This window comes from Anguilla anguilla, chromosome 3 (genome assembly GCF_013347855.1).
Source record: "Anguilla anguilla isolate fAngAng1 chromosome 3, fAngAng1.pri, whole genome shotgun sequence".
Lineage (NCBI taxonomy): Eukaryota > Metazoa > Chordata > Actinopteri > Anguilliformes > Anguillidae > Anguilla > Anguilla anguilla.
In genome coordinates, this window is record NC_049203.1 from 20,589,929 (window position 1) to 20,606,016 (window position 16,088).

The following is a 16,088-nucleotide window of genomic DNA, read 5'->3' on the forward strand; positions in this document are numbered from 1 at the left end:
AATTGTACTGGATGGGGGAGGTTGTGTCTGCAGGAAATGGCTATAATTCTATTGTCTGCTGACAATTGTGTATATCTAACTGACAAAGATATGCTTGTAACTTATCAGGTTTAAGTCTTTGGACTTGTCGTTTGGGTGACAATGGTTTGGGCCATAGACTTAATGGCATATCTCCAACAATTGGCACAGCAGACAGCCGAGCAATGCTAATAAACAGGGAATTGTTGTTAAAGTATAAAACTTCAGGAAACCCTTACTGCCTGCTCGTATAGATAACCTAGTGATATGAATGCAAAACACATTCCCCAAGAAATATGGAATTGCTGTTTTATCCAACACAGACGCAATTCCATATAAATACACAATTGGATATTTACCCATTCAATCGGGAATTGAGTGCAAACCATTTAATAATGTGCGGTATTGCAGTCTAGATTGTGACTGCACTAATATTTGGAGTTTTTAAATTACTTCCCAAGGTATGGCTTAATACTTCTTCCTTTGGTCATTTATTTAATAATTTCCCCAAAATGAAAATGGATGCAGTACAACATACTATAACATTCTGCAGCATACTGGAAGGATTAAAAAGTCATCACACAAGATCGTACAAATACGTCTTCGGGAACGTTTTTTATTCCATTTTAAGTTTTGAATTCCTTTTCTGAAAATGAAATTGAATTGAATTTTTCAGTGACCAGTAGTAGATAGAAGTTAAGTTTTATACATCCCCTAAAGGTATATTTACAGAGAAATTGGACACTGATTTTGTGTTGCTTTTTTCAGTAGTTCTCATCATAAAAAATAACCAGTGGACCAAAACAAGGGTGACAGAATCATTACACACATTTTAGTATATTATTGCTGAATTATATACCTGCCCTTTTATAAACGTCGATGAATGACAACAGCCCCAATGGAATGACACATTTCAGTTAAAGTAATTGGGCTTCATATCAGCCGAAAGCAGACGTAGCCCACTGTTTGACGTCAGTGGGGCACTGTGGGTATTTCTGCAGGGCCTCCATGATCTGGGTGTGGTCCAGCATTAGCTTCACTAGTTGGTATTCCTTCTGGGATCTAACGGAGGCCCCATCCATTGGTTTGATAAGCTCCAACTCCTGTAGATGCTCAAAGGCCTAGAACATTTCGATATCGTTTTAACACCTCAGAGGCTATAAACATCCAGAATATTCCTGTGGTGTGGCAACTATACCAGGCATAATAGCGTAGCATAAATGAGTTCCTACAGTATTTCATACACAGCCCAAATACCATCAAGGACAATAAATAATAATAGTAATACTTGAGCTTCTTTGAAAATGAGGGACCTTATAAGAGACTACTGTATACAGGTGAGACCATATGACTGAGGTGGACAGCATGATTTTTCAGCATATGACAGAAAATCCCTCAGTAAAGAGATTATAAGGAAGTTTCTGTGCTTTGGAAAACAATGCAAATTTCACTTAACAAAAATCAATTGCGGTGAATTATGTGGCGGTTGCAGGTATAGACACAGAATAGTTTCCTAAACTACAGAAACGGCAAGCCTCCAATCACGGTAAAATGCAAACGATTATATGACCTTGACTTTTCCACATTCAAAATAAAGCACATTTAAAGTTTTGTGGGATCACTGTCATGTACACAACAGTGATGTATAAAATTAAATGTCAATCTTGGTACTGGAACAAACGAAGTTTGCTAGTTCCAAAACGATCCACTAGATGGTGCCAGTACCAATAAGCGCCAGCTTATAAACACCGCCTGTGTCAACAAATTATGACGTGAAAACTCACCTTGACAACCACTGGCTTCTCAAAATTGTGGACTGAGTGAGATTTTCTTTGTAAAAACTTTTTGAATTCTGCAAGGAAAAGGAATATAGTTCAGAAAATATTTCAAAATTGGGGGAAATCCTAGCATGCCATAAAATAGGTTAAATAAACGCAATTTAGATGAGCTCGAAGACCTAGGTCATCTGGACGTAGCTCCTGCGACCGAACCTGTCCGATCTGAGCCGTCTCCTTACCGTTGTGGACCATCTGAAAGTTGAAGGGCTCCCCTTCGTAAACGTCGTTCAAGTGCTTCATGGCGATGACGAGACACAGCTCCAGAATGGACAGGCCTGAAAGCAGAGCAGACTTCCCTCAAACGACCAGAGAGGCAGCTCAGTTTACACAGCGCTTCCCGCTAACGTTTTTCTGACCTCGTACCCTCCTGTACCATCTCAATCAAACCTCTCTTCCTATTTTAGGTCTCTCTATTCCTCCCTTTCCTGCCTGTACTTTGTGCTTATTAATATCTTTCATCTCCAGCAGCCACATATCTGTGTTAGATACATTTTGAGCCCGTCATAATCCCAATATGAAAGATATAAAATATCAATACCACAGCCCAGAGAGAAGCCATATGTGAATTTGTCTTATTGAAGTATATTTTGTATGTATCAGTTTCATATAAAGTATATTAATTATACTCATTATATAAATGCAAAAATACTAAAAAAAAGTGAGTTTGGCTCACTTTGTCTTTTAAGGATTTATTCCTGCATATTGCCTGTAAGCCTGTAATACTTCCTCCTTCAGATTTTCTTCTTGAACAAAAAACACTTGTTCCGTCTGTCATTATTCCATCGCAGTCAGCGCACACACTGTTTCTGCAACATCACAGCAACGCCAGGACAGCGCGGCAGTGCTAACGTAACGTGTTTACCGTGGAGGACGTTGGCTTTGGCGTCCGAGGTGCAGAGTCGGCTGGCCTCCAGGAGATCGGCGGGTCTGATGGCCGGGTTGGACACAGTCACCCGGCTCAATGCCAGCATCTGGGAAACAGGACCCGCAGTGTCACACTGCTGCCAGAGGGGGGCAGACCGGTCTAGTGTCTCCGGCAAAACTCCCACGCACAATATCAATCTCCCAGGTGTGCCTTCCTGGCCCTACGCAATTGACCCTGAATCAGAAACTTAATACATAGGTAGGGTTCTGGCGTGGGGAGGTTATCGGCTGAATTTAGATTTGTTATCTCGAGCAGAACTTAGGCAGCCACCTCACCTCTGCTAGGCAGTATTTCTTTCGTTGTTACTAGCACTAGCACTAGCACTCATATCTCTTGTAATGCCTCACTTCTAGCTTGACTTGCCGTAACTTTATTGACTTAGCCTATGCTCACTGCGTGAACTAGACCATGCTGTTCATGGTTGCCGATAACTGATACTTGATGAGAATTTTACCTTATCAGACCTGTGTTCTGTAGTTGTTCCAATGACCTTTCAGTATGCACTTATTGTATGTCATTTTGGACAACAGCATCTGCCAAATAATGCAATAATGTGTGTGTAATGTAATGTAACTTTCCAAGCTGTACAAGCCCCGGGCCCTTGTTCTCTGATGTATTGCTTAGTGGGTTACAGAAAGCAACTGCATGTACGCTGTAACTAGCTATCGCCCATGAAACTCACAAACTATTTAATTAGACTGGTGTGAAAAACTGAATGAAAGTGTCCTGCACACAAGGTTATTTTTTCCACATCTATCACATGACCAATCCCCTTTACCCCCACAGCTCAACTTTGGGAAGCCCTGTCCAAAGAACTGAAATCCAGCCTGACAGAATCCAATATATGACATGAGTTTGAAGATCGGACTCCTTGCCCTCACTCCCTTCCATTATCCCCTCCTGTTATTTGATTGGACAAACAATGGCCCCGCCCTCACCAGCAGCATATGCAGAGATCGGAAGTCTTTGCTGGAGTTGAAATGCTTCCGAAGGACCGCCTCCGCAGACTTGTCCTCACACAGCGCCTGTACAGCAGAAAAAAGGAGGAGCACTGAAATGTGACTGACAGACATGAGGTCCAATGAAACTCATTTTCCCGGCAATTTCACAGGAAACCAGGGGCTGCACAGGAAATGACAGGACAAGGACAGGACAGGAAGAGAAAATTGCGGTCTATGTTTCCAAGACATATTCTACTGGCTGAAATAGAATCACAGCTGTGCATCCTTACGTTAAAAATAATAGTGTTTTGCCTGCACTTTGTTACTATGAACAGACGCTGTTATTGGTTCCCAAAAATATCGTCCAATGGGAAGAATCAATAATTGGAAGACTGGTGCATTTCTGGTGATGTAATCAGCAGGAACATTGAGCAGCAGCAGAAGAGGAAACGTTAACGGGCACACGTGGTACAGAAATGGCTTCCAGGGAGTGCTAACGCTAACTGCAAGGCTAACAGCTGATATGACTCAGTCCTCGTCACGCTGCGTTCGTCTGAACAGAGGGGCGTCTCGGCGTAGGCGCCCACCTCGACGCCGGCGTTCCAGTCCTCGGCGAACCTGCGGTCGGGGAAGTCCGGCGGCAGGCGCAGCTGCAGCTCCACGCCGCGCAGGAAGCCCTGGAAGTCCACGGCGCTGAGCAGGTGGATCTGCCTGTGGGAGAACCTGGACTTCACCCTCTTCTCCAGGAGCTCCAGCACGTCCTGACCGAGCCGCCGGCAGAGGAACAGGAAGTCACATTTCACATCGCTCACACAGGAACGCGTGGACACAACTCAACTCTTACCAACTAGTGTGGGTAATGGGTAAGGAACTGGTTTTGTAACCTGAAGGTCACAGGTTCGATTCCCGGGTAAGACACTGCCATCGTACCCTTGAGCAAGGTACTTAACCTAAAAGCTTCAGTATATATCCTGCTGTATAAATGGATGCAATATAAATGCTATGTACAATGTTGTGTAAGTCGCTTTGTATAAGAGCGTCTGCTAAATTCCTGTACAGTACTGTAGTGTGAACACCAAAATTCAGATTAATATCCAGGGAATAAAGATTACTTGATACGCATGGTGAAATTACAGCTCCTGTGCTAAAACTAATTTTACTAACATCCTATCATAGGCAATTATCCTGGTCCAGTTTAAGCTTTATCCACAGTATAACTTCTGGAGATACCTTGGTATCTGAGTTACTTATTGATTGGAACTACTCAATGGCCTCTTTGATAGAGTGCAGCGCATTTAGATTGACTGAAATCAGACAAAGACAGTAAGCTCCGCCCACTTCGCGCTCTAACTCGCCCATTGCTGGGTGCCTTGGGAACGCACCAGGCGACAGGTGAGTCCCACCACAGCCACTGGCGTCTGCGCGGACTGAGAGATGTCAAGGAGGTTGTAGAGGAGCGTCTGGTTCTTGTGGTGGGCGAAGAGGTCAAACTCGTCCAGGGTGAAAAGCACAGGCCGACTGCTGCTGCGGTCACCTGGAGGAAGGGAAAGAGGGAAGGAGGAAGAGAGAGCATATATAGGATTGATTATGCCAGTGCTCCAGGGTCATTATTTAATGTCTTTGGATCCTCTGGTTAAGGTCTCGTTAAACTGTGCCTCCTTGTGTTCATAATCTGTGATTATAGCGCGTGTGGTGCCCTGGGACATCACCTTTCTTCAAAGCTTCTAGGAGGAAGACCAAGTTCTCAGCAAAGCTCCCCTGAAGCAGAGATGCACTTTAGTTATTCAGAGAATGCAGAAATAGAGTATGTGCAGTGTTTCACTGTAATGTACATTACGATTAAAACATACCCTAAGATTTCAGCAATGCTTAATCTGTAACACCAACTCAGATTTTAAAAGGCTAAATAAAGTAAACTAAAAGAAATGATGACCATTGTGACTGACTGACCTATCAAAGGCTAACCTGTGTTAGGCACTGATGGAAATGATTACATTTTCATTGTGTTACATTAATGTAGCCAGTAATCATGTCAAAAGAGACATGCAAAGCTAAGTACCTAAGTACATTTAATTACTTCACAGGCAACAGAAACTAGAGAAAAGCACACAATCGTTAAGGATACCATTGTTAAGGGCCGGTAGCATAACGGTCATACAGATTGCATAATCAACTATCCTGTCAATCATGCACACCTATCTTTTCACCATACCCAGCATGAATAGAAGTACTAAGGTCTGGAGAAGTGCTAAGAAAGAGGGTTGGGGGAGCAGTTAGCCTTGGTGTCAAATCACTTACGAAAACCTTGTCGCCCACTACATTCTCCAGGTTCAGCTGACGAGTGATTTCTTTCAGGGCGATCCCGTCGTCCGTCTGTAGAAGGCCTGAAGATTCCAAAAGAGCTGGTCAGACCACATCGGCAGGGCAGTGTGCAAAACCCCAGGGAAGAGGACTCGCAATACTCACCACTCAACTGAACCAGCAAGATGTTCTTCTTGACTTCATTCATTTCCATCAGCTCTTTCAACACGCAGTTGAGAAGCTGAAAAAGCAAACTGGTGAGGTCTACTCGATCTAACAATTTCAGTGTACAACCGCTAAGGTAACCACAAGGTAATTTCTCCAATGACAACTTCTAATTGAAAGCATTTATACTTTGTGCTGTAATTATTTCTGTAATTATTTTTGAAAATGAATTTCCATACAGCTGCTGGAGAACATAAATGTAGCTCTTGTTTTCAGCTTTCAAAATAGAAACTCATGTACAAGACTAATTGCTAGAAAGTGGTAACCACAGTGGTAATCCTGAAGCTTAGCTCTCCACAACCTTGTTTGGGTGGTATTTCCAACCTTGCTAACCCCTCTTCTTTCCCGTTGATCCACTCTTAATCTAGTTATTAACTACCCTAAAAGGTCAAAGTAAAGTATTTTAGGAAGAATGTTTTGTTGAATTTCAAAGAAAACATAACATTAATGTTTTAAGCTGTCAATGTCAGCTGTCAATCAGAGATCTGAAACAACTGAAACACTGTTTTCGGCCATGGGGCCAGACCCAGAATTAAAGAGACAGAACCCCTGCTGTAAGGGGTCTGTAAGGCGGTACCATTGATTTTCCGGCCCCCCTGGGTCCCACGATGAGCACAGAGTTACTCTCCCCATGAACAGCTGTCCGCTTCAGCAGCTCCAACAAATGTCTGAAAGAGAGGCAGCCATATTACCCACAATGCCATCCGCCACTGGCCTGCGCTCAACAGCATGTCGCGCTACACAGATGCAATGGTTGAACCAGGCCCTGACCTCTAATGTGACCGTTAGCAGTGCGTAACTGACACCGTGACAGCGCGGCAGCCAAATCCCGGTCATGACAAAACTCAGTTGTCTTTATTGGCTGCTGATGAGATTTCCTCATGTTTTACATGCTCAGGCTACAAGTCTGGTTTAATCCAAGCCCAGAGTGCATTATATTTTACCAAACACACACAAGTACACACACACACACACACTCACCGGCCACTTCATTAGGTACACCTGTTCAATTGCAAACTGCACCCATTAACGCAAATATCTAATCAGCCAATCACGTGGCAGCAACTCAATGCATTTAGGCATGTAGACATGGTCAAGACGATCTGCTGAAGTTCAAACCAGGCATCAGAATGGGGAAGAAAGGTGATTTAAGTGACTTTGAACATGCCATGGTTGTTGGTGCCAGACGGGCTAGTTTGAGTATTTCAGAAACTGCTGATCTACTGGGATTTTCATGCACAACCATCTCTAGGGTTTACAGAGAATGGTCCGAAAAAGAGAAAATATCCAGTGAGTGGCAGATCTCTGGGCGAAAATGCCTTGTTGATGGCAGAGGTCAGAGGAAAATGGCCAGACTGGTTTGAGCTGATAGAAAGGCAACAGTAACTCAACCACTCGTTACAACCAAGGTATGCAGAAGAGCATCTCTGAACGCACAACATGTCAAACCTTGAAGCAGATGGGCTACAGCAGCAGAAGACCACACCGGGTGCCAATCTTGTCACCTAATGAAGTGGCTGGTAAGTGTATATATAAACATGCATATACATGAGATGTCAAAAATTGGACACATCTATAGAAGAGCAAGAGCAGTCCATAGAGACCACAGAAATGTAACCCAAATGTTCAGTGTTTTTGCAAATGATCAGGGTTAGTGCACCCCACATACAAATGCATGCATGTAACCTATGATTGCGTGCATGTGTGTGCACAGACAGGCACACAGTGCATTTATACACCTGCTGTACATTTTAGTGGGGAGATTTAGATTAAGCACCTCCTGTTCCAAAACCACTAAGACAATAAGCATATCACAACACAGCATGCGTGTATACAAATACTCTTTTTCTTCCTCTTGACAAATGTTATTCTGGAGTTTATTTAACATCTAAAGGCCAAACAATGCTAACTGCTTTGAGGGCGGCAAAACAACACTGAAGCTTGACTCTGTCTTTCAGGAACCAAGCGTGCACCTGGAGAGAGGCCTGCCTCATTTTCTACAGCAAGAACATCAGCACATCTTTCCTGCAGAGTGATTAACAAGTCACCCCTTTTCCCTCCAGACTCTTTCATTGTTCTAGTTAAACTTTAAAGAGTGCAGGTACAATTACTTGGCGCACAGCGGAACCAAACACCGGCCCTCGTTCAAATAAGGCATCGTGCTCGGAGGGCTAGGTCTTCATTAATCACTTTGATGGACGTTTAATTTCACTTTCAGAAACTCAAGTCTTTATGCCAAGGAGAAGGGGGGTTCTGGCTGTACACAAGAAGAAAGTCAAACATACTTGTGCTGCGATTCAAACCCAAACGGTCCTACAGGAAGCTGCTGATGGCAGAAACGCTCTCTCAGTAATCTCTGCACCTGGCAAACACACAAAAGAAAGGTGAGAGATGCCTATAGAATGTTGCTTCCAGCTTCAGATCGTCCTGGTGCCTTGCTCTTCACAAATGACACACCTCTTTCATGGTCTTCTTGACGACATATTGCAATGGTAATAAACCGTGCCGCCCGAATTCCCTCTAGTCGCAGATTTCCGAAAATTGTGATTGATTGCATTTGATAGTGCCATTCCGTACAATCTTTCCTGAAGTTATAAAATGAATGGATCCACTCATTCCATGGCTACAGTGAATGGGATGAGCCATTCAGATTACAAGACGATTCGTTACGTGACACATAGTTTGCGCATTGTGAGGTTATCAAACAACATGTGTTCCAGGGTGTCGTTCAGTGCAAACATCTGCAAGCTCACTAATCTTTATCAGTGTGGATCAAAAATCAGAACCGAGTGGGCACAGTCTGCCATTTATTTAAACTCGGTTTGGTTATGCTCTTTTCCACATTGATATTTTAGGTATAAACATCTACAGGGCATGTTACATCAGCCAGTAGGTGGCAGAATTCACTGTGAACAGGACAAATCCATGTGCAAAAAAGATTCAAAAAGACCAAGAATGTTGATACAGTATCAGTCTCTGAATATTATGATCAGCAGCAGCAACAACAATCCACCCACTCTTCACATCGTTTACTAGTCACACACTGGTTGACACTCACCTGTGAAAGACATTCTCCAGCTGGCAAGTGGATGTCCTTCGACTTTCGTTTGCTCATGATGACTACTGCCTTTATTCAAGGAAATGCGAGGAAAGAGTTATTTTTAATTGGCGACATAGTGCTGCAATTGTTAAGCCGTTTGCATCTCTAATGTTTCAGGTTTGAGCCCCAGTCCATGTGGAGAACTTCCATGAATCGCCGAGCCTAACCACATACTCTATACTGTACAACATATGTAGCTATCAGCATCTAATTATCCAGCTCAATAGTTATTCTGCAACCATGAAAAAAGTATTCCTTAAATAAGTTATCCAGTTAACTGCAGAAAATCTGTAAATTACAATACTCAGTGAGAAATTCATCGTATGCTTGCTTGCAACAAGTGTAGCGAACAGAAAAGATCATCTAACAGGCAGGCGATTAAGGTAACAAGTAAGTGCATTGATTCTCCTAGTCAGAAATGAATAGTTGTTCAGTTTAACCCGTTACCTATTTCCTCGCTTACGTATGAATCAAGATGTCAAGATACTTCCATTCCTATCGATTACTAAAAAAGTTGTTAGACTGGAAGTTTTTGACTTTGCTTCCTGTAATGTTGCAGTGCATGGTGGGACATCCGTTCTCCTCCAGGCTCCTGGCTGCGGCGCAGGCGCAATGGACCGCTCCATCTTTCTATCCCAACAAGCCCAGAGAGAGTCAGGAGAAGCAGTTGATGGGGAAGCGTTTTATTTTTATTTTTAAAGGGACAGAACCTCATTTCAAAAAGCTCAAATCTGCTATTCGGTCACCCTTAGCCTTCGAAGAACTCACTGGGTCAGGATAAATGGAGGAAATGGTTGTTAGGTTATTATATTGAGGAGAAAAAGGCAGAAAGCCCATTTTCTCTGTCTCCAGCTCCTTTACAGCACACAACCCTCTGCTCTCCTGTGTCTCTGGCCCTGGCTGGAGACATTGCACAGTGGAAAGGGACCTCGGTCCACACAGAATAAAAAAACTTCCTTCTTTTGTGCGCGCTGTTCGTGATTTAATTTTCTGGTGCAATGGAAGAATATCAAAGGTAGGTGTATGCCTCTGTTTACTTCAAATGTAAAAATAAAATAAAAAATCTAGCTGCCTAGCTTGCTAGCACCAGCTAGCTATATGTTTGCTCCTTTTTGCAGTGGAAAGCTTGTTACCTAGCAAGCTAACTAAAGACATTTTGGCTAACGTTAGCTAGCTAGCCGAAAACGTTATCCGTGTTGGGGTTAGCTTGGTAAAAATGGCTTGTTGGCCAACTAGCTAGCTGTTTATGGGTTGATATAGTTGGCCAGTTCGTTAGCTGCCTAGACAGTGTTACGTAGCTAATGTGAATGCGTTGCTAGTTTTCTGTAAGTACACGGCTAGCGAGCTAGTTGGCAAGCTTTGTGTGTACGTAGTGAGGGCTAATGTTAGTCAGCTAGCTAGCAGCTGTCTATATTTGTGTTGCCAGTTAGCTTGCTAATTAGCTGCTAACAACATAGTTTGCTTCTTTACTAGTGTAAAGTAACGATGACTGCAGACACATACCAGACATTTATTTGGTTAAATTGCAAATGTTAACTAATTAGCATTTGCATTTTGCTGAATTTCACAGGACTGTCTCACTTAAATCGCACCCTCAATTTGGCTGATGGTAGCTGGTTACATAGCCTGCGTTGGCTATCTAGCTAACGTTATGACTGTTTGATATGTGGCACTGAACAGTCCGCAGACCCCCCGCCCCAAAGGCCAACTCAAATGTTTGCCTGGCCGTCTGACCGACCGGTTACGTTTTTAGTCGTTTAATTCCAAGTCATCTAGTTTCTGTTGCTAAAACGAACAATTAATGTTGTCTAAAACTGAGAGCTATCAGCCAACATGAGCACAATATGCCCCTGACACACAGCTTTATTTTCAGTCCTTTTTTGTGTTCTATTTTACACTGCAAATCCCGGGGTAAATTGCTAGCTTACTCAGTCCAGTTTAAGTGAAATACGTTTTTGTTTCACGTGAAACTGTTGATTGCAACCCCTCTATTTCTTCTGTTGAAGTGGACTCTGCCTTACAACTGTTCGTATAAAGATCACCATTCTGTGTTACATTCAATCAAAAGTTAGTACTGCTTCAAACATGTCATTTTTATACCAGATTAACCTCGTCAGATGTGTTAAAATGCTGTTGTTATCTAGTCTGGTAACGGTAGCTAGCTAGCATTAATATTGTCTTCAGTTGCACACTTGACATGTCTAATAGTCGCCTTGGCGACTAAAAACATCCTGGCATTAATGGTAACAATGACACGACCGGTGTCAAATGATTGCGTTTGTGGTTGTTTGGTATGGGGCTTATTATGATTTGCACTATTCATATAATCAATTCATTGGTTAAAGTAAATTCATACTATGACCAACATTTACACTTGAAAGGACATGGGTCTGTTAGCGGGATGCATTACGTGTTGGAAATAATTACTACAACAATGGTAACATGTTCCAGTAGATAAACAGTAATATACGTAACAACGCATATTTGCAGTACATGCTTAAGTAAACGTCCGACTATAAAGGTTTGCTACAGAAATATTTGACTACAAAAACCTTCACTGTATGTAAAATTATATGTATTTCTAATGAAACAGTATTTCAGTGTTGCAGTGTCACTGCAATTGATGTAACCTACTGATTAGTTGTTACCCTGTTCAGCCGTAGTATTCAATGGGGAGTGTTCAAAATTCATCCATTTAGACATCTGTTGTGTTGCAAATGAACTCTTCCACACGGGAAACCCTGTCGTATGCCATATGTATGTTTGCAGAGGTTGAAGACGGATGGAAAAAATTATTACACACTGGAGCGTGCAGGGTCAGATCTCTTCTCAGAAAGAGCAATGGCATGTCCTTTTTTGGTTTATTGACCTCTAGCAAAACAACCTTAGAGTAAGATCAAAATGGTATTGTCTAAATGGCCCAAAGTTGGCCTGATTTAGTTTTTAAATATTAAGTTGGATGTTCATTGACAGGTGGTTATTGACTACCATATTCTGTGCTGTAATGAGACTACCGTCTTTATGTAGCTGCAGTTAAAGTTTGTAAACTGCTGGTAAAACTCAGTGAGTCACCCTACATAAAGACTCCTGCCATCATGTACGCAATAGTCACTGAAATAACTCGGTGTCTTTTTTAAAATAAAGAACTGACTGCAGTTTTCTCAGTCTCTCCCATGTATCTTTATTCAGTCGCATGTTGAACTTGTCTGCAGTACAGAGTTTCTCTGATCTCTCCCGCGGTGGGGGTACCATAAGGGTCAGATCTCTCAGTTAATGTATAGTGTAAAGATACAGTGGTCAAAGTTGAAGAAGGAAGACTTTGTCTGAGCCTGCTCCCCTCTGTCGCCATGCATGTGCTTACCTCGCTACACTGGCTGTTAAACGTAGGCCTCCGTTCTTAGGAAACTGTACCATCAGGAGGAGATAGTGTTTCTCTGCAGGCCCATCTGCAGCATTTAGCCCGACATATTCTCGCTTTAATACAGATAATAAAATCCTACTTTCCACTTCAGTGTCAGGTTGCTTTGATCTTCCGCAGGCTATTATCTCTTTGATTCATAAAGCGGAGCACCCTCGGATTTCACTTCGGCGCTGTCGTCTGCGCGGACAGCTGGTCAACCCCTCAATCTGGACACACGGCATACCTTTCTCCCGATGACTCAGCCCTCTCTCTCTCGTCCCTCGGGACTTAACTGCATGTGGCCCCCAACCAATTTTAGAGATCCAGAGTTTTTTTTAAAGGCACATCGGGGAGTTCTGTGACAAAATTAAATCCAGGGAATGCGCTCGATTGGATGCGCCTAGCGGTTGTTAATTGGCCTTGCAAGGGCAGTTAACTTGGTTTATGGTCGTCGCAAGCGACTACGCCCTTTTTCCGTTTGCTTTTTTTTGCCTTCGTCTCTAAATTTGGAATACCCGGTTACATTTGTAGGCCCCTCTCCTCACTGCCACATCCCCCTGTTAATTTGGGACAGTACGGATACGCGCTCTCTGAAGCCACGCTTTTCAGCCACCTGCTGAGTCATGCGGAAGTTGCGTCGGAGTGATACATCTAATGCGCGGCAGGCGCAAGCACGCTGCGGGCACGATCGGCGAGATGATGCTGCTCGTGCGCATTGTGATACGTACAGCCCTGCCAACCGAACCCCTCCCTCACTGGACAAAACTACAGCTGATTGCCCCACAGGGCTGACAGCCACTGTTAGAATTCAGAACCAGCAGAGTCACCCAGTCGCCCCCTTGAGGCGTATTTTAAGGCAGGCCTACACCATGACTTCAGGGTCCTATTATATACAGTATGTTAAACAATGGGTGTAGGAGTGAGGATTATTGCTTTGGAGAATAGCCCGTTTAAGGATATTCTGCCTTCATACACCTGCTAATGTGGCTAAAGAGCAAAGGCCCAGTGGAATCAGTCTATGGGAGTGAGATCTCTGAGCTATGGGGCTCAACAGTAAACCTCTGCTTGCAATACAGAGGTTACCCCATAATTTGTTATGTATTTTACATTTACGATGGATTTACATATAAGCAGAGTTACAGCTCGATGCTTCCTGAAGCAATTTTGGTTATATGTCAGGCTCAAGGGTACCACGCCAGTGCCACAATCTTGAACCTTATGGTTACAAGTCAAGTGTTTCCATCATCATGAAGTCACACTTCCATTTGTTTATGTTATGCTTTTCTTGTCATAAATCATGGCATATCAGGAGAAATTGGATGATTGGTTGGTTAATTAATTAAACTTTTTTCACAATAATTCAGAGATACATACTTTCCAAAGTGGGCTACAATGGAAACATCTTTTTGTTCTTCACAATATTGGCAATGGCTATCTGGCTATATCTGTTGGAGATAGGCTGACACCCTTCAGTTTTACAACATTTTGTTCCAGACATAACATGGCACATCTGCCTCCATATGCCAGTAACAGGTGAGAAATCCACCTCTAATATCTGATACTGCCGCTAGCCAAACCTACTGGTGCCACTACAAGTAGGCCACCTAGCTTGCACACCATCGACTATCAGACCATGGAAACAGGACTTAGACCCTGTGACTTCATTAACCTCCTGTGTTTGTCAAGCAGCTGCTTCAGTCTTTATTAGTCTGCAAAGTAAGTGGGTTTGGTGCAGTCTACCCCTGATTTCTTATGTCCTTCTTGGGTTGTTTTAAAATAGTTGCCAGTGAATTTCCATTCCCTTCAGATGTTTCCTTTAATTTTTCATTTCTGCTTACATCCGCCTGAGCGTCACCAGTGGAAGACGCGTCGGATGGGAGGTGTTATCTTTCAGAATGGCAGCCCGATGTGATGTTAAGCAGGCGAATACAGTACGCGTCTGATGGATGGTGTTGATCCAAACAGTTGGCGCCTCACTGATGCTCCCTTGTAGTGCGGGACCAGCGTGGCATTTAATTATTACTTTGAAAGCAATTCTTTGAATATTTATGATTTGACGCCCTTCCCCTTTGCCATTAATTTAACTATCATTCTCAATATAAATATAAAATGAAGGGTGTTTGTTTTGTGACACGCTGGCCTTAAAAGTAAATCTTTTGAGTTTAATGACCGCGTCACGACGCCAAAGAAAACGATCCAGAGTTTTCCCCTGCAATATTCTTCCTGCCAGTAGCACATTCCCCAAGTTCCTTCAGCGTTGTGTTCTGGTATCCTTGTTTGCCTCGAAATGCTTATCTCAAAACCATGTCTCCCAACACTCCCTCTTGAACCTAGTCTTTCTTGAACTTCGGAATGTTCATGTATACCTTATATCAATATCGCTAGCGGCATTTGCTGGGTTTGTTTTCTTTAGCATAATTTTCCCATTTGTGTGTGTAATTTTTGTTAGTGGTAGGCATAACTGATTGCAGCAGGTGTGGTAACTGGTATTTTAAGGCCGCCATCCTGCCAGCTTTGGTGCACCTTTTGAGCAATTAGAAGATTGACATTATTGTGCACGTCCCCTGGCCTTCTTTCACTTCCTGTTAGAGATCTAGGGAACTCTTGTTCTATGTTTACCTGTTGGACTCATCGAACAGGAACTTACTTCCAGTCAAAGTAGAGGATTCGGATAAACAGTTGAAGAAAAATGTACTCAAAGACAAAGCATGGTATTTCCATTATTAGCAAGCAGTAGGCTAATGCAGACACCCAGAGCATGGTAAGTCTAAGGCCCTGTTCTATCAGATGGCCCTCCTTCATGTTGGGCAGATTTAGCAGAAAAGTAGGCTATATGTATGCTGGCATTTGTGTTTGCGTCTAGTTGCCACCATCCATGTTATTTCAAAATTGATCACTTATACATGTTTGGGTCCCTGTCCTTGTCAGCCAGACTGGTAAGGGTGCTGGTACAGTGTTCCTGTCTTTAAAACATCATCTTGAAAAATGCTAGATACTGCCATTACCATGTTTCCTTTGCCTGCACCTGCCATAGTTAATCACCAAAATTTTGTCTATCATGATTTTGATTAATTGCGTAATGGGTGTAATATTGCAGCACAAAATCAGTTTACTTAGCCTAAGTGTGAGAGAATTGTCAAAATGTTTGATTTAAATCTCATTGAGCTATATTTGGGTAAACGTGACTAACGACATATGAATTTCCGTGACGTGAGTGAGGTCTAGCACTTCCTCTCCTGAGCCCGGGGGAACCCTACACGGTTGAGGTAGGCTCTCATTCCTCCTGATGGATGAGGTAGTGTCTTTGTTTCCCAATGTATTCAGTAAGACCTATGCATTC

The 16,088-nt window shown here is 42.9% G+C and overlaps 1 protein-coding gene across 2 annotated transcripts; it reads right to left on the reverse strand.

Annotated features, from left to right (window-relative positions):
• Positions 1-608: 608 nt before the first annotated feature.
• On the reverse strand, positions 609-9,930 carry orc4 (origin recognition complex, subunit 4). Of its 2 annotated transcripts, none has more exons than XM_035410207.1 (14): positions 9,796-9,930; positions 9,307-9,375; positions 8,534-8,610; positions 6,826-6,916; positions 6,189-6,264; positions 6,021-6,106; positions 5,432-5,480; positions 5,105-5,256; positions 4,310-4,483; positions 3,720-3,806; positions 2,719-2,827; positions 2,036-2,131; positions 1,803-1,870; positions 609-1,139 (listed from the first exon to the last, which is right to left on the reverse strand). In XM_035410207.1, the coding sequence occupies exons 2-14, from the start codon at positions 9,361-9,363 to the stop codon at positions 957-959; spliced, it is 1,305 nt and encodes a 434-aa protein (XP_035266098.1). In that variant the 5' UTR covers positions 9,364-9,375; positions 9,796-9,930; the 3' UTR covers positions 609-956. The 2 variants fall into 2 exon arrangements, with proteins under 2 accessions (XP_035266098.1, XP_035266099.1); XM_035410208.1 differs by having other exon boundaries at positions 9,812-9,920.
• Positions 9,931-16,088: the final 6,158 nt, after the last annotated feature.